Source organism: Mya arenaria, chromosome 4 (assembly GCF_026914265.1).
Source record: "Mya arenaria isolate MELC-2E11 chromosome 4, ASM2691426v1".
Classification (NCBI taxonomy): Eukaryota; Metazoa; Mollusca; class Bivalvia; order Myida; family Myidae; genus Mya; species Mya arenaria.
Genome location: NC_069125.1, coordinates 56,232,031 through 56,256,239, shown reverse-complemented (window position 1 = coordinate 56,256,239; position 24,209 = coordinate 56,232,031). Strand labels below are relative to the sequence as shown.

General features: G+C 37.2%; 1 protein-coding gene across 2 annotated transcripts; it reads left to right on the top strand.

The window, feature by feature from the left end:
• The first annotated feature begins 1,203 nt into the window (after nt 1-1,203).
• On the top strand, nt 1,204-22,797 carry LOC128232228 (post-GPI attachment to proteins factor 4-like). 2 transcript variants are annotated; one of them, XM_052945665.1, is made up of 2 exons: nt 1,204-1,642; nt 20,536-22,797. In XM_052945665.1, the coding sequence occupies exons 1-2, from the start codon at nt 1,565-1,567 to the stop codon at nt 21,856-21,858; spliced, it is 1,401 nt and encodes a 466-aa protein (XP_052801625.1). In that variant the 5' UTR covers nt 1,204-1,564; the 3' UTR covers nt 21,859-22,797. The 2 variants fall into 2 exon arrangements, with proteins under 2 accessions (XP_052801625.1, XP_052801626.1); XM_052945666.1 differs by lacking the exon at nt 1,204-1,642 and adding an exon at nt 13,172-13,342.
• The last annotated feature ends 1,412 nt before the right edge of the window (nt 22,798-24,209 follow it).

Sequence of the window (24,209 nt, the reverse complement as noted above, 5' to 3'; positions counted from 1 at the left end):
CAAAAGATCAGATCGCAGATTTATATACTTTCGTTCAAAAATTATTGTTTGATGGCTCAAACCGTTACCAACGGTTTAAGAAAAATGCATAAAACATCAATTTTTGAAATTAAAGATAAAAGTCTGTGATCTAATTTTTTGTCAGCAGTCTTGTCACTAGTTTCAATGGATGTTCGCAAAAAAAATAGCTCGTTCCAAGACAAAAAATAAAAAAAGTTGTCGTCAAAACGTTCAATCTGTGAGAGTGCAGCTTTAAAGGGTTACACGGTTTATCACTGAGAGAGCTTAAGACTGTCCAAAAGTACTGTCACGGGCCCACTTGCCAAACGCTCAGAAAGGAATGCGGCCACGGTTCGGGGATCGAACATGGGAACCCGTTTTGCAGGTGCAATACCAAATGAAGAGTACTAAAATCGACCCGAATAAACTATCTTGCCTGTGTGCGGCCAGTACCGTGACAAAAACATTACGTTTTATCTTTTATAGAAGTTGTTAACTTTTACTATAAATATGATATCTTTTCCGAATTACTTGGATTTATGTTTTGTGCAAACACATGCAAATCAGGAAGAATAATCCGACGTTCAAGTTCATTTCACAAATTGATATGTTGCCAGTATATTTATATCCGTATCTTTTACAGATCAAACAATGAACATTTACATTATCTAAGATTTCGTTATAAGATTTCGTTATAATGTCCGCAAGTCACGCGCTCACGTTATTCTCTGCCGGGTTCAGGTATGTGTTAAATTAAACCATTAAACCACAAGATACGCATAATCCTGAAAGCGTTTTTCAGGTCGTTTCATTTTATCATTTCAATTATTTAAAAAATTATTTTGTTTATATCATCGATGGCGGTATGACCCCTGATAACCTTCTTTGTAATTATGTTAAAGGATATACCCTTTTCGTTGCATGCGACAATTATGATGATAAATTACCAATCTTGTTAATTCCCCAACCCTGTCTGTTTACAATTCGAGCTTTGGGATCTGTACATTTATCATCCTGGTGCAATGTGATTTTCCCTACTTATCACTATTACAAACTTAAAACTTGAACTGGATGCATATAACGTTAGCTATTACTGCAAGTTTGGTTATCCAATTGCTGAGTTTTGTGTTATAAGCTGATATTGTTGTTGCTTTCATGCCGTCTATGCTTGAATATGTACATGCAATTATTCAGTTAATATTTATACTGTTTACTTATTTGGTGTTTGCCTGCTCTTTTAAGATTGCCGGATCTAATAGCACAGATGTCATACACATTACTTAAACGTGAAAACAGTGATAGCACAGATGTCATACACATTACTTAAACGTGAAAACAGTGATAGCACAGATGTCATACACATTACTTAAACGTGAAAACAGTGATAGCACAGATGTCATACACATTACTTAAACGTGAAAACAGTGATCTTAAACGTGAAAACAGTGATAGCACAGATGTTATACACATTACTTAAACGTGAAAACAGTGATAGCACAGATGTCATACACATTACTTAAACGTGAAAACAGTGATCTTAAACGTGAAAACAGTGATAGCACAGATGTCATACACATTACTTAAACGTGAAAACAGTGATAGCTGTGTTGAACTTGCGGAACAGTACGTCTTGGGTCGTGTTGTAAGTAATGTTTTGTTGCCTATATATCAGACGGGCGCTTGTATTTGGCAAGGACCGTTCTCAGTCTCGTATTCCATACCGTGGTTACCAGGTAGTCTGGTTCCCTGCTTACTGGTATTTCATACATTCCGATAACGATAATGTTAGGGGAAGGAACTCCAGACTAGGTTACGTATGTATACGACTGAAATGAGCAACGAAATTGTTGTATGTTTGGCGCTTTACACTAATCAACATAAATTGTAAACTTATTATTTCAAAAGACGGATTCTATTAATGCCATTTAAATGTTTGAAAAGCGCAATCACATAAACAAATAAGATATTAATGCTTGGTGATATGTTTTGGGGTGGTAAACAACTTTTTTCACTGAAGAAGATTTTAGATCAAAATGCATTCACATTATTTCGGAAGTCTGTTGACATTCATACTTTGTTTTTTTTATGACAAAATATCCAAGACTACCTATTCAACAATGACTTGAGAGTACTTGATGATATCTTGTCAAATGAGAAAGTTATTCAGAAAAAATCATGAAAAAAGTGGATAAAATTCAACACAAAGCCCACAGACAGTGTTTATTGGGCAGATCCGAAAAAAAAGACTCATTAACATATTCTTTTTGTATTAAGACATTTCGGGAAAACGTAAATGCTTTTTGATTGGAAATCTGATCAAATATTCTTTCGTAAAAAAAAAATGCTCAACTCCTAATTACAGCTTTTCATATTGCAACGGATATATGAATCATGCTTAAAATATATTGAATCTCAAAACTAAATAGAAATTTATTTTTTTACCATTTTTTTTTTGTCCTTCAATCGACTATTGCATCGCTGCCGGCCCTTACAAAAATTGTACTTTAATAAAAGTGTCCCCAATAACAGAACAAAGAGAGTTATCTGGCTACATCGACCTTGGGCTCCTCAGTTCATCTCACTTATTGTAATGAATGCTATGATTTGACCCATGATTGCAGAACAACGCATTAAACAAGGGAGGAATAAATCGGTTCCTTCGGGACAGGCGACGTCGAATTAATTTCACTTATTATTGTTTAAAAAAAGGATTGTGGATCCATGATCTACATACTGGAGTATGGTAACGGTTATCAGAGACAATCTGAATAGCTGGTATTACATGTACATGTTAGAGGAATAGGTTAACCACGAAACAAGCACACACACAGTTCATCATACGAAGCAGTTTATTTACGTTCTCAAAGATGAATAGCCTGACAAAGGCAAAAAACTCGGCGATTCGAGAGCGCAGTTTGATGTTGTAATTTTAAATAGTTCGAAAACAAGAATTGTGAGGCGCTTTAAATTCCTGTATATCTAGTCTCTTTCAATATTTACTGTACCTAATGTTCTGTCTGAGTCCTGGTCAGTGTTGGTTTACCGTGGAGGAATATTCAGAAACAAATGTATATCTGGTTGCCATTTAAATAAAGAGGTATCAAGTACAGCTGCCTAATTTCAGAACTTATTGAAATAGACGCCTTACAATGAGAAGTAATGTGGTGGGTTTTACGTTTACTTGAGAACGAAACATCCTGCAATATTGATATACAACTAAATAATACTATTTGAAAATTTAAACCCGATTTTGTCTCATAATGGACCATATGAAACAAGAATTTTGCTCGTTTTTTTTCGGGAACAAAATAAGAATGTTTTATGTAAAATACCAGTTAATCATATTGCTCATAAACCGAAATAAACACATAGTAGAAGAAGATAAAACATCACAAAATAGCTCCTTGTTTGTGCATGATCAAATATTGAGTACTTGAAAGTACGCGTCAATCAAACTAGTGACGATACAACGAAGACCACGTTCAAAATGTTTTAAAAGTAATGATACAATGTGAAAGTGAACGGACACAACGCCTTGCATTACCAAAGTCGACGCGCGACCTAAACGTCTCTTAGTATGTGAAATGTTTTGCAAATCTTACGGCTATACAAACGTCCTTTTACAAAATGTATGTCTGTTGCAAAATGCCAGGATATAACATTTGCTTGGATAGGTATATGTTTAGACCTGACCTTGTAATAATATATTGAAACTGCCCAGAATCCGCCTGTATTTACCGTATTAAAATGTTGGTTGCGTAACTATTGCCAGTAACTTTGGAAGCTGCATGCTCCTAACGATTATCTTTGAAACACTTGATTCATTCAGATTCAGATTCAGACTTCACTGCCGAGTAGTTAAAGTTAGCAAATTAAAGTTTAATAAGTAAGCATGTCGATATGGAGTCACCGTCATGTCTTGGCATTCCTGTGGCGAAAACGTTACATACTATGCGAAGGGATTTAAAAATTATATTTTTTTTTTGTATTGCATTGTTTAAAGATATCCAATTGAATACCAATCAATGTAATATAATTAATAATATTTCTAATAGTTGATCATTTATATGTGTACCATTTAAATTATTTAATTAAAAAATGACGTATGAGAATTCAGTAACAACTAACATGTCATATATTTTTTTTTCTAAAAATATATGCACGCTTTATATAAGCACAAAAACAAAAGAACAAAATCAGCACTCGTTTTAACCGTACCCATAACTACTACACCAGCACTCGCATGTAAACCGTACCCATAACTACTACACCAGCACTCGCATGTAAACCGTACCCATAACTACTACACCAGCACTCGCATGTAAACCGTACCCATAACTACTACACCAGCACTCGCATGTAAACCGTACCCATAACTACTACACCAGCACTCGCATGTAAACCGTACCCATAACTACTACACCAGCACTCGCATGTAAACCGTACCCATAACTACTACACCAGCACTCGCATGTAAACCGTACCCATAACTACTACACCAGCACTCGCATGTAAACCGTACCCATAACTACTACACCAGCACTCGCATGTAAACCGTACCCATAACTACTACACCAGCACTCGCATGTAAACTGTACCCATAACTACTACACCAGCACTCGCATGTAAACCGTACCCATAACTACTACACCAGCACTCGCATGTAAACCGTACCCATAACTACTACACCAGCACTCGCATGTAAACTGTACCCATAACTACTACACCAGCACTCGCATGTAAACTGTACCCATAACTACTACACCAGCACTCGCATGTAAACTGTACCCATAACTACTACACCAGCACTCGCATGTAAACTGTACCCATAACTGCTACACCAGCACTCGCATGTAAACTGTACCCATAACTGCTACACCAGCACTCGCTTGTAAACTGTACCCATAACTGCTACACCAGCACTCGCATGTAAACTGTACCCATAACTGCTACACCAGCACTCGCATGTAAACTGTACCCATAACTACTAAACCAGCACTCGCATGTAAACTGTACCCATAACTACTAAACCAGCACTCGCATGTAAACTGTACCCATAACTACTAAACCAGCACTCGCATGTAAACTGTACCCATAACTACTACACCAGCACTCGCATGTAAACCGTACCCATAACTACTACACCAGCACTCGCATGTAAACTGTACCCATAACTACTACACCAGCACTCGCATGTAAACTGTACCCATAACTACTACACCAGCACTCGCATGTAAACTGTACCCATAACTACTACACCAGCACTCCCATGTAAACTGTACCCATAACTACTACACCAGCACTCGCATGTAAACTGTACCCATAACTACTACACCAGCACTCGCATGTAAACTGTACCCATAACTGCTACACCAGCACTCGCATGTAAACTGTACCCATAACTGCTACACCAGCACTCGCATGTAAACTGTACCCATAACTGCTACACCAGCACTCGCATGTAAACTGTACCCATAACTGCTACACCAGCACTCGCATGTAAACTGTACCCATAACTACTAAACCAGCACTCGCATGTAAACTGTACCCATAACTACTACACCAGCACTCGCATGTAAACTGTACCCATAACTACTAAACCAGCACTCGCATGTAAACTGTACCCATAACTACTACACCAGCACTCGCATGTATACTGTACCCATAACTGCTAAACCAGCACTCGCATGTAAACTGTACCCATAACTGCTAAACCAGCACTCGCATGTAAACTGTACCCATAACTGCTAAACCAGCACTCGCATGTAAACTGTACCCATAACTGCTACACCAGCACTCGCATGTAAACTGTACCCATAACTACTAAACCAGCACTCGCATGTAAACTGTACCCATAACTACTAAACCAGCACTCGCATGTAAACTGTACCCATAACTACTAAACCAGCACTCGCATGTAAACTGTACCCATAACTACTAAACCAGCACTCGCATGTATACTGTACCCATAACTACTACACCAGCACTCGCATGTAAACTGTACCCATAACTACTAAACCAGCACTCGCATGTAAACTGTACCCATAACTACTACACCAGCACTCGCATGTAAACTGTACCCATAACTACTAAACCAGCACTCGCATGTAAACCGTACCCATAACTACTAAACCAGCACTCGCATGTAAACTGTATCCATAACTACTACACCAACACTCGCTTGTAAACCGTACCCATAACTACTACACCAGCACTCGCATGTAAACTGTACCCATAACTACTACACCAACACTCGCTTGTAAACCGTACCCATAACTACTACACCATCACTCGCATGTAAACTGTACCCATAACTACTACACCAACACTCGCTTGTAAACCGTACTCATAACTACTACACCATCACTCGCATGGAAACTGTACCCATAACTACTACACCAACACTCGCATGTAAACCGTACCCATAACTACTACACCAACACTCGCTTTTAAACCGTACCCATTACCACTACACCAGCACTCGCTTGTAAACTGTACCCATAACTACTAAACCAACACCGCTTGTAAACCACACCCATAACCACTACACTAGTACTCGCTTGTAAACCGTACCCATAACCACTACACCAGCACTCGCTTGTAAACTGCAACCATAGCTACTACACCGGCACTCGCTTGTAAACCGTACCCATAACCAGTACACCAGCACTCGCTTGTAAACTGTACCCACAACCACTACACCAGCACTCGCATGTAAACTGTACCCACAACCAGTACACCAGCACTCGCTTGTAAACTGTACCCATAACTACTACACCAGCACTCGCTTGTAAATTGTACCCACAACCAGTACACCAGCACTCGCTTGTTAACCATGACCACTACACCAGCACTCGCTTGTAAACTGTACCCATAACTACTACACCAGTACTCGCTTGTAAACTGTACCCATAACCACTACATTAGCACTCGCTCGTAAACCGTGCCCATGACCAGTACTCGCATGTTAACCGTACCCATAGCCGGAACACCAGCACTCGTTTGTAAACTGTAACCGTAACCACTACACCAGCACTCGCTTGTAAACTGTTCCAATAACCACTACACCAGCATTCACTATTTTCCTTCATATCTTATTTGTTTATAATTGCATTGTGAAATTCAAAGGTCTTTTATTTTTGTAATGTCAACACCACCACCAACAACAACAACAGTAAAATACGCTGAAACGTGATGTTTTTGCTGCGAAACATACTAATTAACAGTAACACGAAAAAAAAGCATAATGACATATTTATCATCTCAAATTACATATTCCAAGAAACACTAAACAAATCAGAATGTAGCGGCAACACCTCTGCTGAACGCAAGGATGGTGGATTCAAAAACCAATCAAGATATTAAAGGGGTCTTACTCCTCAAATCATGTACATTTGGCAGTTTCGACGAGGATGGCATTATTTCAGTATTGGTCGATTACTATTGTTCAAAGATGAACCAAATGCAGTAAAAAATACACAAATTCACACCAGTCTCTTTCGGCATCGAAGCTTAAGCGTTAATGGGTGTTTAAAGTGCATTGCTTTTTTGAAATACCGGAATCGCCAATAAATCTTTTTTTTATCTGCCTACATCGATCTGGGCTCTTTCAATGTTTCTCATATTCTGTAAAAAAATATAATGATTGCAGATCAGAGCTGTAAACCATTGATGAATAGATAGTTTCCTTTGGGACATGCGGCCTCGAATTGGAACGATATCAATTTTCGTCGTAACTGTTGAAAAAACTGAATCCTGATCTATACAAACGGATGAGCGTACGAAATCAATTTTCAGTACAAAAACAAAACAACTAAAAGGATAGCCCACAAAAAACGTATTCTATATTGGAGTGTTTTGTTTGTTTATCGTTTATGAGGTAACCAGTCGATCAGAGCTGGGTGCAATAAGAAGCATGGGGATAAATTAAAACGAAATATGAAACAAATCTGTCACCAAACCCTTATCGTTGAACAGCCTATGATTGGCGTACATTATTGTCCATTAAGATGGGATCAGAAGTATCTATTTCATGAATTGCTTAGAACATAACTTTCGAGAAGGGTACATCTGCTGTTTATCCCTTTAGAAATGTTTTGGAAAAATAAAATTATATCTGAAATGATGACCTTTTAAGGATTTTATCATTTTTATCAGGATGAACTAAATCAAATGGAACTAAAGGGGCAATGATACAGACGAATGCAACAGCCAAATCATTGGTACTAGCTTGCTTTAAGGCAAAGGATCGACACTCCGGCAAAGAAGGAAAATATTAATACATTCGTTGACTTGGGTAGTAGACCATAGCTACGCAACATCTTCATACGTATACGACTAGTGTATAGGAGCAAGATGGAAAAATGCTTGCCAATTTCACAAATGTATCATTTGTGTTACTTTTGTTGTTAATATTCTATCATAAAACATCAGAATAAACAATGAGGTGACAAATACCGAAAAGTATACTTTCTGATGTCTGTATACACGTTTGCGTTAATTTTTATTCTGTTATAACCTGTCGACAAATACATTTTGTCTAAACAAATATATGTGAAAGTCTAGCTCTGTTTTTTGCAGAAGTCGGAGAAATTGCGTTTTTGTAATTCTATTTTTGCCACTTCCGGTTGATTCGAAGTTTGGGGGACTTTTAGACACATTCTTTTCCCTTTATTATTAACAAGAAGTATCAGTCATTGCAATCCTGCATGTATACATATTCACATCTAAGCTATTCAGCCGCGTCTTGGATTATTTATATATTATTTTGTCATAATTAAATTCAAATGAAGGTAAGCATAAGTATAATCGTAGTTATAAGTGATATAACTAAGAGGCAAATGAGGATACACTTCCATACACACAAGGTCACGTACTCGCCTATTGTCTGCCTTTTCCAGTAACCTGAGTATTATGGTGAACGTATGGTCTTTCTTTGACGACAAACGTAACGTACTCTTACCATCCTCACTCTATAAATATTGAACTGAATGATTATGTATTCGAGTCGACCGCCCCGATAGCTCAGTGGTAGAGCGTTCGCTCTGGGTGCGGGAGGCCGCGTCAAACCGAAAGGCGTTTAAATATGGAACAAGTAGCTCCAATGCCTACCGTTCGGCATTTAAAGGGTAGTACTTGGAAAATAGTGTACTCTGTACTGGTTCAACCCGAGAAAGTTGTGCACCGTGTATCGGTGCTTAACACCAAGTACGACAGAGAACCAAGAGGTCTATTCGCAAAGAGCTAGGGTATCGCACCCGGATATCTTGTATCTCACTTTGTTTCTTTAAGTCTTCCAATGTCTAGATTTGACTAACAATTGCTGTCACTTCTATCGCATTTCACTCATGGCGTTTAAACACGATTCAAGTTGTGATGGCGTCACGGCGGTGTCAAGCCATAATGCAGCCAATGGCCGCGGACAGACCTTGATAAATTATCATGAACAGCAAAACATATGTATTTGAGTTTATCAAGGTCTGGCCGCGCCTTTTGGCTGCATACAGGCTCGAGCACCCCGATCTTTTAGGCACAAATAAGGTATGGTTTGCCTGAAATCGGTTATGAAGCTCGGAATTATTTTTGACAGAATACCCATCTGCAAAGCAGAAGAAACTTTTTATTTATGTGTTTCTCGACTTTGTTCATAACATTCCCGTCATCAATGTTAACGCTCCCATCGCCGTTCGTTACACCCTTGCCGCCAGAGTTACCTTGCCATTGGCGTCGCCGTGTACTTTAAGACAAATGTATAACGTTACGTCAATAAGCATGGTCAGCGTCTGCGACGTTTGCGTATACGAGGGTTGATAATTAAAACACGTGGACTTTCCTTAAAGCCTACACATACAATTGATTTCATAATTACATATAAAAAGTTCAGAGGACTCCGATATATGATATAAGATTTTCATCAAGAAAGACACGTAATATGCAAAGTTCATAGTGACCTATATTTGTATTGCTAGGTCGCTCTCACCCGATATGGTTTTCTTGGCCCCATATACCCAATATCGGGCCACCTACTAACCCCTTAACATATAATACTTTTTATCAAAGTGCGGATTATAAGTCACAAAGGTTGAGTGCATACCTTTCGATAAGTTGACATTGTTAAAAGATAATGGGACTTGTATTTCAAACATACAGGATATTTGAGGTTGATTTAAAATAAACAAATGCATATTACTATTATTTCTATGCTAAAGCAGTTGAAAAATCTTGAAATTCTAATATGTTGTTGGAAATAAACCATTTTGTTATTATTTATAATTAATTACAATTATTTAAAATTTATTTAAGATGCTTCTGTAGTACGGGACCTGTTGTACTTCTTACATTCTTCTCAATACAGTACTGTTTGTTTATTCAGACCATTGTATTATTGTTGCGTATACAATCATCTGAATTTTATCTTAAATCTTATAAATGCTCTTTTTTAAAAAAAGAATTCCATAAAAAGTTTAAATTTCTTTGAATTTCTATCCCATATATGCTCCTTTTTATAATCAGACCCCTTATAAACTAGAAGATTTTGGAATTTTTCTTATACATCCAAAGCTTGTGTCACACTTAACCCATAACTAACCTTAAGTTTATGTTATTTGTATTACGCTTTGATATCATAATTGTAAAAAAAGTGTCGCAGACCGGGTTCGAACCCGTGTCGCCAAAATTGCAGTCCAGCGTCGTATCCACTGAACTACGACGGCTTACTCTAGTTGGGTGATATAATTGAGCTATAGACCTACCTCGGTTATATCATGTGATAACACCGACTAGCCAATCACGCATAATGAATGAATTATACCTGGTAGACATACCCAGTAATATGTTTTAATGGGAAAATACGAAAAAACTGCTAAACTTAAATAAATTGTAAACTATGTGGTACTTCGGTTAGTAAGTTTCAATGCATTGTACACATCGATGCCAAGTTTATGTCAGTTTTCGACAATTTTCTTTTTTTCTCTCGCTATTTTATCATACGGAGTACAGCCCCTTTAAAGCAACTCAGATATTTAGGCCCCAAAGTGTGGCATATCTGATCGTCTGTCCGTCCATCCGATCGTCCACACAATTTCCTATCAATATCTGAAGAACGCTCAGGCCCAGCCTCGGATTATTTTTAGGCAGGTTGGTCCTGACCAGCAGATTTAGCCTTTTGATTTTGAGGTCAGTTGGTCAAAGCTCAATGTCGTGGCGACCTTAAGATAACCTTCAGTTGAAAATCGATTTCCAATCAATATATGAAGAACGCTTTAGCTCAGGGGCATTAAACATTCTAGGTAGGTTGACCATTACCATGCTACTAACTATACTGATTTTGAGGTCAATGGGTCAAGGTTATGGTGACCTTTAATTGAAAATCGGACTAAAGAGCGCTTTTGCTTTGGGACCTCAACCTTGGGAGAATGATTGGTAATTACCAGCAGATGAACCATATTAATTTTGAATTTTAGTGAATCGAAGGTCAAGTTAGTGGTGACCTACAAAGCCAACTATCGTACATGACACGTGGTTTTAATTTGTAAAAACAAAAGCTCTGCCGATAAAAAATATATACAATTATTTTAAAAAGTAAGTATATTCAACTATTTGGTACGTGTTTGTGTTTAATTGTCATTAGATGTTTAAAAAAAGAAAGAAAAATGTTAGTATGATGAGCGAGGGCGTGCTTTTATCAAAGTTAGCGCCAAAATGCACGGTGCCCGTTAGGGGGCGCTGTAACTCAACAAGTAATCGGAACTGTACAAATCTATAAAAATCGGGTATGAGGTACCTTAAAAATCAAGGGTCCATTTTATATCCGATCTTTTGAATGATCAATTTATCATTTAGATTACAATAGCGTTCAAGCCGGTAAACAGGCGGTCAAGCCGATGATAACACACCGTTTTATTACGGCGTGTAAAACTTTGATTGACCGGTGTAAACATGGTGAAAATGATAGGATAAAATATACCGTTTGACTTGTTCTACTCTTTGGTAAATGAGCTTAATTTTCACTTGTATTTTTAATATATATAATTTTCTCTGATTAGTAATTCGCTATGCCCCATGCACGAGAAAGAACAATATCAAAAACAACAAAAAATAACACAACAACAAGATCAACAACATTAGCAGCAGCAACAATAACAATGATGGATTAAAACATGATAAAAAGATTAACTTCATACATACATATAGGCAAGGCACAAAGCCGAATAGGTAAAATGTAATTTTTCCAACAAATATACGTATTTTTAAGAATCTCAACATCACACCCTCTTTGACCACCATCACCATAAGATTTTGTACAATTGGAAAAAGGAAAAGGAAGATATCATATATAGATATTATCTGGGGGGTTTCTGAGGCGCATTCTCCCCATAATGCACCAGTCAATTGTAACCACGCCCCCCCCCCCCCCTGGTCCGGGGATATACCGGGGATAGCCGGGGAAATGGGCCGTGTTTTAACCTTACCCGCAGTGCCGGGTGAATGCGGTGGTTTTGTCTTCGCGGAAAATATAGCGGAGAGTGGGCCTTACCTAGGGACTCTGGGGTGCGGGGCATTTGGCGGGGATTTTACCATCTGTTCGTTCCCGCAGAGCGTGGATTTTACCCGGGGTTGGCTGGACCGAAAGTCAAAGTCCCCGCTATTCCCCGGACCTGGGGGGGGGGGCGTGGTTACAATTGACTGGTGCAAAAGGTGAATATGAACTGCATGGTGACCCGATATTATTTTACTAGTATTTGAAAGGGTTTTGTGTAAAGAAATATGAAATGTTTATTTTTTACCGACTATATTTTAACATAACAAGTTCTTTTGTGGATTCAAAGATTGCCAAAAAGGTCATTTTTGTTCGATATCAATTGAAAAACAATGAGAAAATACCGAGGGGTGAAGGCGTAAAGGTTCTATCTTCTTCTTTATTTAATGTCACTTTGAACCTTTTCGCATTCACCCCTCGAGTCATTTACACAAACTGTTATACATAACAAAATAAGTAATAAGTACATATTATTCGGGTCATCAATTTGACTTATCAGTACTCGGCTGGCAAATACGTTACATCAGATACCAAACATTTACGGTATCAAAGGTAGAGGTTATTTGTGGATCGGATTCCTTAAATGGGTTTAAACTAAACATGACCGTATCATATTTCCAAACAGCATGGAGGTATTGATCATGTGTAAATGTATGCTTTATATTCAAACATTGTGAGTACCATGGGACGATTGTTAGGGTCATAAATTTAAGAGAAAAAACACACACCCATGGTTGGAATAATAATGTGGATTTAACTCGTCCAGTTGTGCGTTTCCGAAACAGGATGGTCAAATTGCTTTCGGTAAAATATATTTGTTTGTTATATGTAATTATATTTAAACTGTTATATTCTCATTATCTATGGTATACATTCTTTAGTTATTAGTTACAGAAATCGATATTCTCAGGTGGAAAAACGTCTTATCAAACATCTACCCCGATCTGTACCTCATGATTTCTGTGTGAAAATGTTATCATGAATTAAACATAAAATAATGAGTTTCAATTTCAGTTAATCTAAATACTACTTATTTCAATAAAGCTGAGTGCTGGTGCCTGTTATGTGTGCGCATAGTCAATCGTATAATTAGAAGTTGAACATGAACACTATCTTGTACATGTATACATGTAAAGGTACGTATCACCATAGCCGGGTCAAATTCGCGTTGTCCTCACAATGTCTTCATGGATCAAATAACATGGAATGTCTGTATAGGCTTTAATATAGATAATATCAATAAAGAGAACGACATTTCAAAATTTAAAAATGTATATAATTGAATTGTGTGTTTCATATATTGTAGACGGTGTCTGTTGGATTCAATGAAAGAAAAACTGAATGAAGTTGGCCATTAAAAGATCTACTTTTTAAAATAAAAACACAAGGGTTCAGTGGTTTTATTCTGAATACTCAATCTGCCGTAGTTTCTTTTGTAGGCTTGTAGTTCAGGCTACAGTTTGCATTTTTGAGTGGGTCAATGACAATCGGGGATTTTTACAAGATACAAGATACAAGATACAAGAATCTGTATTTAAAGTCGGGTTTATGCTAACAAGAAACATGAGCTCAATGAGCTATTTACCGACCTGAATAACAACCTTAAATTCCTTATCAAAACATAACAAAGAGCTGGTGACCTAAAAAAAACATATAGTTTTAAATAGGTACAATATTGGAAAAAGACGTTTTTTAACGTATTCATGCATAAAATCACAAGAAATATGATTGGTTAGAGCACTGATTACAGTGATAACATCAACTAGTTTTCCCGGCTGTACGGGCAATCCACACGCGCAAGGTTCCTCTATAAAATGCTACCAACTTAAGCCGTCTCAATGTATTACCAAGTCTTTTAAGCCAGATATGTGAGTCGCTTTAATAACGTGATACATATGTGGTTTTAACGAGATATTATGCAAGTCGTTTTAAAGAAAATAACAAGTATGTCATCTCTATGCCACCGTAGTTTTTATAGACCTATAGTTGACATATCATAGTTCTTTCGAGAGAAAAAAATATGGAAAATCGTATACATTTAAAGCAACAAAATTATTATTAGTATTTTGTACATAGGATTTACAGCATGATACGATACAGTGGTGTGCAGTTGGTAAAAAATGTTATAATAATTCAGCTTGCTAGAAAAAATCTTTAGAAAGTATTGCTGAGAGGAAGTACTTAATTGACCAATATCAGCACTTACCACTGTGTAAGAATATTAACTGAAAGTGCCAAATCCTAATACCTTAACAAACACTAGCCGAAAAGAAACAAAAGAAGTAGTTGAATGTGTTTGACATTTTTAATTATATATAAAGTTGAAACTATCAAGAATAGATATAAGCCTTTAATATTTTTTATTTATATTCAAAATGTTTGCTGAAATCTGTTGTGGTATTTTAATGGCACATCTTGTCTTGGACCAGTGGTTGTATGCCATTCCACTGAAAACAAAACTTTTTTTCCGTGGAGACAACGGACAAAAGATATTCAGTGATACACCTTACAATTCTTTATTTCGTCTTTTCTGTTAGGTTATCATAATATTATTTGCATATTGAGCATTTACAAGAGGGACCTGTCCAGGTGCGGGTCAGCCTTCTAAATTCCTTCTAGTTTTATGGCACCTTTTTTCCTTTAGGGCTGTTCCATACCTGACTGGCCTCAAAGTGGAAAAAGTTCTTCCTATATTTAGTTGTTCTTACTGATGGCACATCTACACAGTTTGCATATCTGAGATTAAAATTACATTTCTTAAAAGCTACAAGGTTTTAACATATTTTGGTGATATGCCGTACAGACATTGGTAAGTTTCAATAGCACTGTATCTTACTCTGCTCAGATGTAATGTTGGCAATTGAACTCTATGAAACAGATTGTCATTAGTTGAGTTGTAATCATTAAAACATTTTTACAGGCCCTGTAATGAATCTGTCTATATTTTCTGTGTTGGTCTTGCTACAAAAATGCCAAACAACAGGACAGTAGTTGAAATTGGATCTGATAAAAGATTTAAAGATAAGTATAAGTATTGATTGTCAAACTTTTGCTCAGTCTTTGAAGGATATTTAGTTGCTTAGCTGCTTTTTATATGGACATCACAATTTGATAAACTATCTACCTCGATGCCTCAAAGTTTAACTTGCTCTTCAAATACAATGGTGTGATTAAGTAAGTTTATCGGATTGTTTTATTTCTTTAACAGACTTTGAGCCAACTGAAATTCCTTGAAATTTGTCAGGGTTAGCCTGCGTTTGATTGGAAGTAAACCAGTTTATCTAAATGTTACTTTCTTTTTCAAGAGTTTTAACAACATAAGGATTTCTATCACACACGCAAAGAGTATTGTCATCTGCATTCGTCAGAAATTTTCAAATTTTGTGTTCATTAATGTTAATTACGTATATCGATTCTGACGAATGCACCAATAAACCAAATAAAAAGTTAAGAGTCCAATTTTGACGATCTACAGAAAATACCATCCTCGCTCTATATTTTATGTAGATTGAACTCAAACATAGTTATACTTGGAATATTAAACAATCCACAAGATGGTAAATCTGGCTATACGTTAGATGGCTCAGGCTATACATTACATGGTAGAACAGATTATACTGCTTATACCTTAGTTGGTAGATCAGGCTACACATTAGTTGGTAGATCAGGCTACACCTTAATTGGGAAATCAGGCTACACCTTAGTTGGTAGGTCAGGCTACACCTTAATTGGGAAATCAGGCTACACCTAAGTTGGTAGGTCAGGCTACACCTCAGTTGGTAGATCAGGCTACATATTAGCTGGTAGATCAGGCTACACCTTAGTTGGTAGATCAGACTACACCTTAATTGGGAAATCAGGCTACACCTTAGTTGGTAGATCAGGCTACACCTTAGTTGGTATATCAGGCTAGACATTAGTTGGTAGATCAGGCTACATCTTAGTTGGTGGATCAGGCTACACCTTAGTTGGTAGATCATGCTACACCTTAATTGGTAAATCAGGCTACAACTTAGTTGGAAGATCAGGCTACACCTTAATTGGTAGATCAGGCTACAACTTAGTTGGTAGATCAGGCTACACTTGATTTATGTGTATCAAGCTACGCTTTAGATTGTATTTTGGACTACGCATTAGATGGCAGATCAGACTATACGTTAGATGGCAGGTTAGATGGCAGATCAGACTATTCGTTAGATGGCAGATCAGATTATTCGTAAGATGACAGATCAGACTATACGCTAGACGGCATATCAGACTATACGCTAGACGGCATATCAGACTATACGTTAGATGGCATATCAGACTATACGTTAGACGGCATATCAGACTATACGTTAGACGGCATATCAGACTATACGTTAGACGGCATATCAGACTATACGTTAGATGGCATATCAGACTATACGTTAGATGGCATATCAGACTATACGTAAGACGGCATATCAGACTATTCGTAAGATGGCAGATCAGATTATTCGTAAGATGACAGATCAGACTATACGCTAGACGGCATATCAGACTATACGTTAGATGGCATATCAGATTATACGTTAGATGGCATATCAGACTATACGTTAGATGGCAGATCAGACTATTCGTTTGATGGCAGATCAGACTATTCGTTAGATGGCAGATCAGACTATTCGTAAGATGGCAGATCAGACTATTCGTAAGATGGCATATCAGATTATTCGTTAGATGGCATATCAGACTATACGTTAGTTGGCAGATCAGACTATTCGTTAGATGGCATATCAGACTATTCGTAAGATGGCAGATCAGACTATTCGTAAGATGGCAGATCAGACTATTCGTAAGATGGCATATCAGATTATTCGTTAGATGGCATATCAGACTATACGTTAGTTGGCAGATCAGACTATTCGTTAGATGGCATATCAGACTATTCGTAAGATGGCAGATCAGACTATTCGTTAAATGGCAGATCAGACTATACGTTAGATGGCAGATCAGACTATTTGTTAGATGGCAGATCAGACTATTCGTTAGATGGCAGATCAGACTGTTCGTTATATGGCAGATCAGACTATACGTTAAATGGCAGATCAGACTATTCGTTAGATGGCAGATCAGACTGTTCGTTATATGGCAGATCAGACTATACGTTAAATGGCAGATCAGACTATTCGTTAGATGGCAGATCAGACTATTTGTTAGATGGCAGATCAGACTATTCGTTAGATGGCAGATCAGACTATTCGTTATATGGCAGATCAGACTATTCGTTAAATGGCAGATCAGACTGTTCGTTATATGGCAGATCGGACTATACGTTAAATGGCAGATCAGACTGTTCGTTAGATGGCAGATCAGACTGTTCGTTAAATGGCAGATCAGACTATTCGTTAGATGGCAGATCAGACTATTCGTTATATGGCAGATCAGACTATTCGTTATATGGCAGATCAGACTATTCGTTATATGGCAGATCAGACTATACGTTAAATGGCAGATCAGACTGTTCGTTAAATGGCAGATCAGACTGTTCGTTAGATGGCAGATCAGACTGTTCGTTAAATGGCAGATCAGACTATTCGTTAGATGGCAGATCAGACTATTCGTTATATGGCAGATCAGACTATTCGTTAGATGGCAGATCAGACTATTCGTTATATGGCAGATCAGACTATACGTTAAATGGCAGATCAGACTGTTCGTTAGATGGCAGATTAAACTATTCGTTATATAAGGCATATACCTTGATGATGGAATATCAGGCTAAACGTTGGATGGTTTATATACTCGACTAGTATATATATATCTGATATATCATCTAACGTTTAGCCTTCACGTTAGATGATATATCAGATACCTTAGACGCTTGATCAGTTTACACGTTATATTAGATGGTAAATGCTGGCATACGTAAGATGGTAGATCATGTTATACCTTCAGTTGTAGATCGTGTTATACCTTCAATTGTAGAACGTGTTATACCTTCAAATCGTGTTATACCTCCAATAGTAGATCGTGTTATACCTTCAAATCGTGTTATACCTTCAATAGTAGATCGTGTTATACCTTCAAATCGTGTTATACCGTCAAAAGTAGATCGTGTTATACCTTCAAATCGTGTTATACCTCCAATAGTAGATCGTGTTATACCTTCAAATCGTGTTATACCTTCAATAGTTGATCGTGTTATACCTTCAAATCGTGTTATACCTTCAATAGTAGATCGTGTTATACCTTCAAATCGTGTTATACCTTCAATAGTAGATCGTGTTATACCTTCAATAGTAGATCGTGTTATACCTTCAAATCGTGTTATACCTTCAAATCGTGTTATACCTTCAATAGTAGATCGTGTTAATCGTATTATACCTTCAAATCGTGTTATACCTTCAAATCGTGTTATACCTTCAATAGTAGATCGTGTTAATCGTGTTATACCTTCAAATCGTGTTATACCTTCAATAGTAGATCGTGTTCTACCTTCAATAGTAGATCGTGTTATACCTTCAATAGTAGATCGTGTTATACCTTCAAATCGTGTTATACCTTCAATAGTAGATCGTGTTATACCTTCAATAGTAGATCGTGTTATACCTTCAATAGTAGATCGTGTTATACCTTCAATAGTAGATCGTGTTATACCTTCAAATCGTGTTATACCTTCAATAGTAGATCGTGTTCTACCTTCAATAGTAGATCGTGTTCTACCTTCAATAGTAGATCGGGTTATACCTTCAATAGTAGATCGTGTTATACCTTCAATAGTAGATCGTGTTATACCTTCAATAGTAGATCGTGTTATACCTTCAATAGTAGATCGTGTTATACCTTCAAATCGTGTTATACCTTCATTAGTAGATCGTGTTATACCTTCAAATCGTGTTATACCTTCATTAGTAGATCGTGTTATACCTTCAATAGTAGATCGTGTTATACCTTCATTAGTAGATCGTGTTATACCTTCAATAGTAGATCGTGTTATACCTTCATTAGTAGATCGTGTTATACCTTCAATAGTAGATCGTGTTATACCTTCAATAGTAGATCGTGTTATACCTTCAAATCGTGTTATACCTTCAATAGTAGATCGTGTTATACCTTCAATAGAAGATCATGCTATACCTTCAATAGTAGATCGTGTTATACCTTCAATAGTAGATCATGCTATACCTTCAATAGTAGATCGTGTTATACCTTCAATAGTAGATCATGCTATACCTTCAATAGTAGATCTTAATATATATATATATATATATGCATGGGATTGTAAATCAGTTTACACGTTAGATGCAAGCTCAAGCTATACATACGTGACCGAGTACCGTATTACTCAATTTCCAATATTATAATATATATCGTTAGTTGAAGCATTGCCGTTTAGATTACTTTACAGCTTCAAAAAGTATTTAGTGTTTCCATAAAGGAACTATTATAGTGGCGAGATTATTCATAATTAGAACATCAATGTTATTGAAAATCGTATATGTTTTACCCATTTTTAAAGTGCACTCTCACGGTCAAAGAATATGTTAATTAAAAACCTTGGTCAATATTTAAAAAAAAATCATCTACAGAAAAATGAAAATGAATAGACTCGTTGTTTAGCAGTTGCTTATTAAGTACATGTTGTGCTCTATTATTAGTTTTCTTTGAAATATTGACAAAAAGGTTATTAGCAGCACATTATGTGAGAAAATGCGCTTTAAAACAGTAAAACGGCATTCACTATTTTGAAACATACCTTCCTCTTATGTTGAAAAATGAGCTGAGACTGAGATTGAGACTTGATTAAATGGAAGTTCTAACGCCATATTACTATCATACATGATCATCAATGGATTCCTCGTGTCTAAATTCAAAGACGATCCGTCCGAAAAATTGCTAAATTTCCCTCGGTCCGTTAAAGCAGGATAAATTTGACCTCAGATCTTGGATAAATTGTGTTATTATCTCCTTAAAGATTTTTGAGACATTGAGATGAAAAATGTCCTTACTTTTGTGTTCATGTATATTTCCAGCCGTGTATGCTGACAAGGTGCTCGAGGAAGGGGATATACGTGCTACTTTGCGTGTTGTTGTACGGCATCACTTTCCTCGTACTCGCCCCTCTCGCCTGCATCAGTTTCAAGCACGTGGGGTTGGACGTCATCTGCTTCCGGAACAAGGCGGCCGGAAACGCGCGTCTCATTGCCCAAAACCAAGCGCGGCTCAACCGTTCGCTGGTCACCCTGAGGGAATACTCGCGTATTGACTCTTACTGTAGAATGTTTCCGGCGACATGTAGGAGGAAAAACGCTCAAATCGCCGACGGGGAGGAAAAGACAGCAGAACGTGACTTGCAAAATGTTTCCATCGGAATGCAACTTATTCGTAAAACATTTGCTGGCGGTCTTGCTATTTCGTTTGTGACAACACGCAGGCGGAGTAATATTACGGGTTATCGCGGACAGTATCTTAGCCAGTCAGTTGCTAAAATGTTAAACATCATCAATCATGGCGATCGGTTAACCAACGATGTGCCTATTTATTTCAGTATATGTAATGTGGATCCCCGACTGGAAGTAAATCCGGAAATAAGCAACCTTCCAAAGTGGATCCCCGTGCATAAAAGGTTTGACGGTAGGAGAAAACTCTCGATAGAAGATGCAAGAAGCTCCTACGAAAAAGCAAAGAACGACTACGTGTTCTGTCTTGAACATACTTTACAAACAAACGCGTCTTATATTTTACTGATGGAGGATGATGCGTTAGCTATGGACAATCTATTTCATGTGCTTAGTCATTTTATATTTTCACTAAGGAAGTTATCTAGCGATGAAACTCATGTTCCATTGCTAGATAAGTTGACGTATTTAAAGTTGTTCTATCCCGTCCACCTGTCTGGTTACTTTAACGTAGACCCGGAGAGGGTCCCGGAGCTTATCTCGGTAGCTCTCGTTCTCACTGCATTGACACTATGTGCCGTCACCTTCTGTCAACCTAGTCTGCGCGTATCACCGACGTTTGTGAAGATTGCGTTTGTATTTTTCTTACTGGTGGTTGTCATTATCGGGAGGTACAACATTATAGAACTGCGGAGCGTGTCAGACCGACTGTTCTATCTGACGCCAGCTCCTCGTGGGTCGGCGGTGGCTGTGCTTTACCCTCGCCAGGGAGCCCTGGATATAGCACGATACCTGCCCTTATACAGGTGTGATAAGAGACTCCCCAAGGATCTAGCTATGGGGGAAATAGTCATCAAACACGGTCTCGATGCTAGACTTGTGCAACCAAACCTATTTGAACACATTGGACATTATTCATCAGTTCACCAAAAGCTTCGCAACCCTTTTGCAACTTAGCGTCTCCAGAAGACTGCCATAATAAAGATTAGATGTATGTAGCTGTACTAGATTCCACATGACATGGTTTTAAATGTGTTCAGCTTGGCATTTATTAATTTATTTCATTATATATTACATGCTATATCAAATGAGCAGTTTTTGATATACAAAATGTGCATTTTGCACAATCAATGGCATTTAAAAGAAACTCGTCTGCTCATAGAGATTGTCTGCCAAATGGTATCGAACACTAAACAGTACTTTATATACTTATCATTTTTTTATTTCATATTCAATCACATCTTTTAAATTGTGTGTTTTTTGTCTTTGTTTTTATTTATTTCCATGGATTGTCACAGTAATGCAGAAAAGCAAAACAATGCATGTGCCATGTAATGACAGTGAACAAAGACGACCACTATGAGGAACACAAGTACATTAAATTATTTCATGATATATGAAATGTGAAATGAATGTTAAGAACTAGCAAATATGAGTTATACTATGTGGGTGTATACACCTTGCAATATTACCCACCGTACCGTTCAATAGGCTGATCATTCAAACAATGTTGTTAACGTCATCGCTGTTTAATTTCCAATCTTTACTTCTCGTGAAGTTTCATGGACACACTTGTCATCTACAGTATTCCTGTTTCATGGACACACTTGTCATCTACAGTATTCCTGTTTCATGGACACACTTGTCATCTACAGTATTCCTGTTTCATGGACACACTTGTCATCTACAGTATTCCTGTTTCATGGACACACTTGTCATCTACAGTATTCCTTGCTAATAATGGAACAACATATTCAACTGTTCTTGTTTTATTAAAATATATGAGCACATCATAAACAATTCACCAACAAAGCACTGAACCGGTCCCATGTGTTTTTATGAAGGTAACGTATATTTAAGGAATGAATTGCGGGGTTGATGTCATTATGGGGGTATGAACGCAATTGAGCTGGTCTAAGTGTGTGGAGTCCGGACTCCACGCGTACTTTGACCACCCCAATTGCGTTCATATCCCCGATAATGACATCAACCCCGCAATTCATTCCTTATATTTACACCAAAAGTTCATTATTTTATTCAAGAAATGTTAAAAAAATACTTCATTTCATTTCGGAATACCTTTCAGTAATCCTTTCTTACCCATTCTGTAAATAGGACGACCCGACTGTTACCGGAAACATTTTTTTCAAATGACGTCACAATAACGCGGAAAAGATCAACCACTTGAAATCACTTTTAAACGTAAAATTAAAACACTTTTGGCAACAAAACGTTTAAAATATAAGTTAGCACTTTCTAAAATGTTGATTTACATATTACGGGACCGATGACACAATACAAACAATAACAAGATCAATAGTTTTCATGTATATTGTAATGCGATGAATTGCGATCCGAACATATCCGAATTGCCTAAGTTTAAAGGAAGTTCATTTAAGGAATGGAAGTTGAGGTGTAAATATTTCCTGTTGAGAGACGTTCTTGAAATGCGCTAAATAAGACGTTTGGCACTGGTGACGTCATTTTGGCAATTTTGACGGCAGTGATAGGGTGAGCGTTTGTGACAAATATTAATTACTGATTGTAACCGTTTGTTTAAAAGCTGAAACGCACAAATATTAAATGGCTGGTGAGTGCTAAAAGATTTACAGTGAGCAACTATCAACTCACAAGGTAGAAATACCGTGATTTCTGCACGTTTCTTTCAAATAAAACACGACGTCCTTCATAAGAAGCATTGTTTTTGATATTTAGTCACCCTTTTCGTTAAATTTAAACAATTATATCAATTTTGATACATCTTATTTGGGAGAAAAGTGCATCTTTAAATGACGTATTGTCGGAAACTCCCGATATAATACAACGCTATGTATGGTGCGTATAATGTGCATGAAGTGTAACGGAATAAACACCGTGGTTGCCGACGATGCAGTTTTTGACGCTGAAGGAAAATTTTAGACAGGATTTTTTATATCTTTCTTATCTATGCGCATTTACAATATAATTTCCAATAAAAACTCGATGCAAGAATTTGATATTTATGTTGAATATGCGTACTATAATTTTTCAGTTATAATATTAAATCCTTTTAATTTCATGTTTCGAATTTGATGTATTTTCGGCTTTCTGGACAATTCTAGGACATATGGAATTTTGAAATTAACCAGAGCGGTCACAAGAACGTGACAAATATGGACCAGTCGGCGTACCGAGTTTGAGATCCATGGGCCCAATAATTCTTCAGCTAATAATCGGAAGCGGAGTTTCTGCTCAATTTCACCTTGACCTTTGATCCACTCTACCCAAAATCGTTAGGGTTCATCTGCTGGCATTACCAACCATAATAC

Excerpts from the sequence above, each read along its gene's own strand:
- LOC128232228 (XM_052945665.1), top strand. The coding sequence starts at position 1,565 with ATGTCATACACATTACTTAAACGTGAAAACAGTGATAGCTGTGTTGAA. Across the intron at positions 1,643-20,535 it reads AGTACGTCTTGGGTCGTGTT|CCGTGTATGCTGACAAGGTG; the intron begins GTAAGTAATGTT and ends GTATATTTCCAG.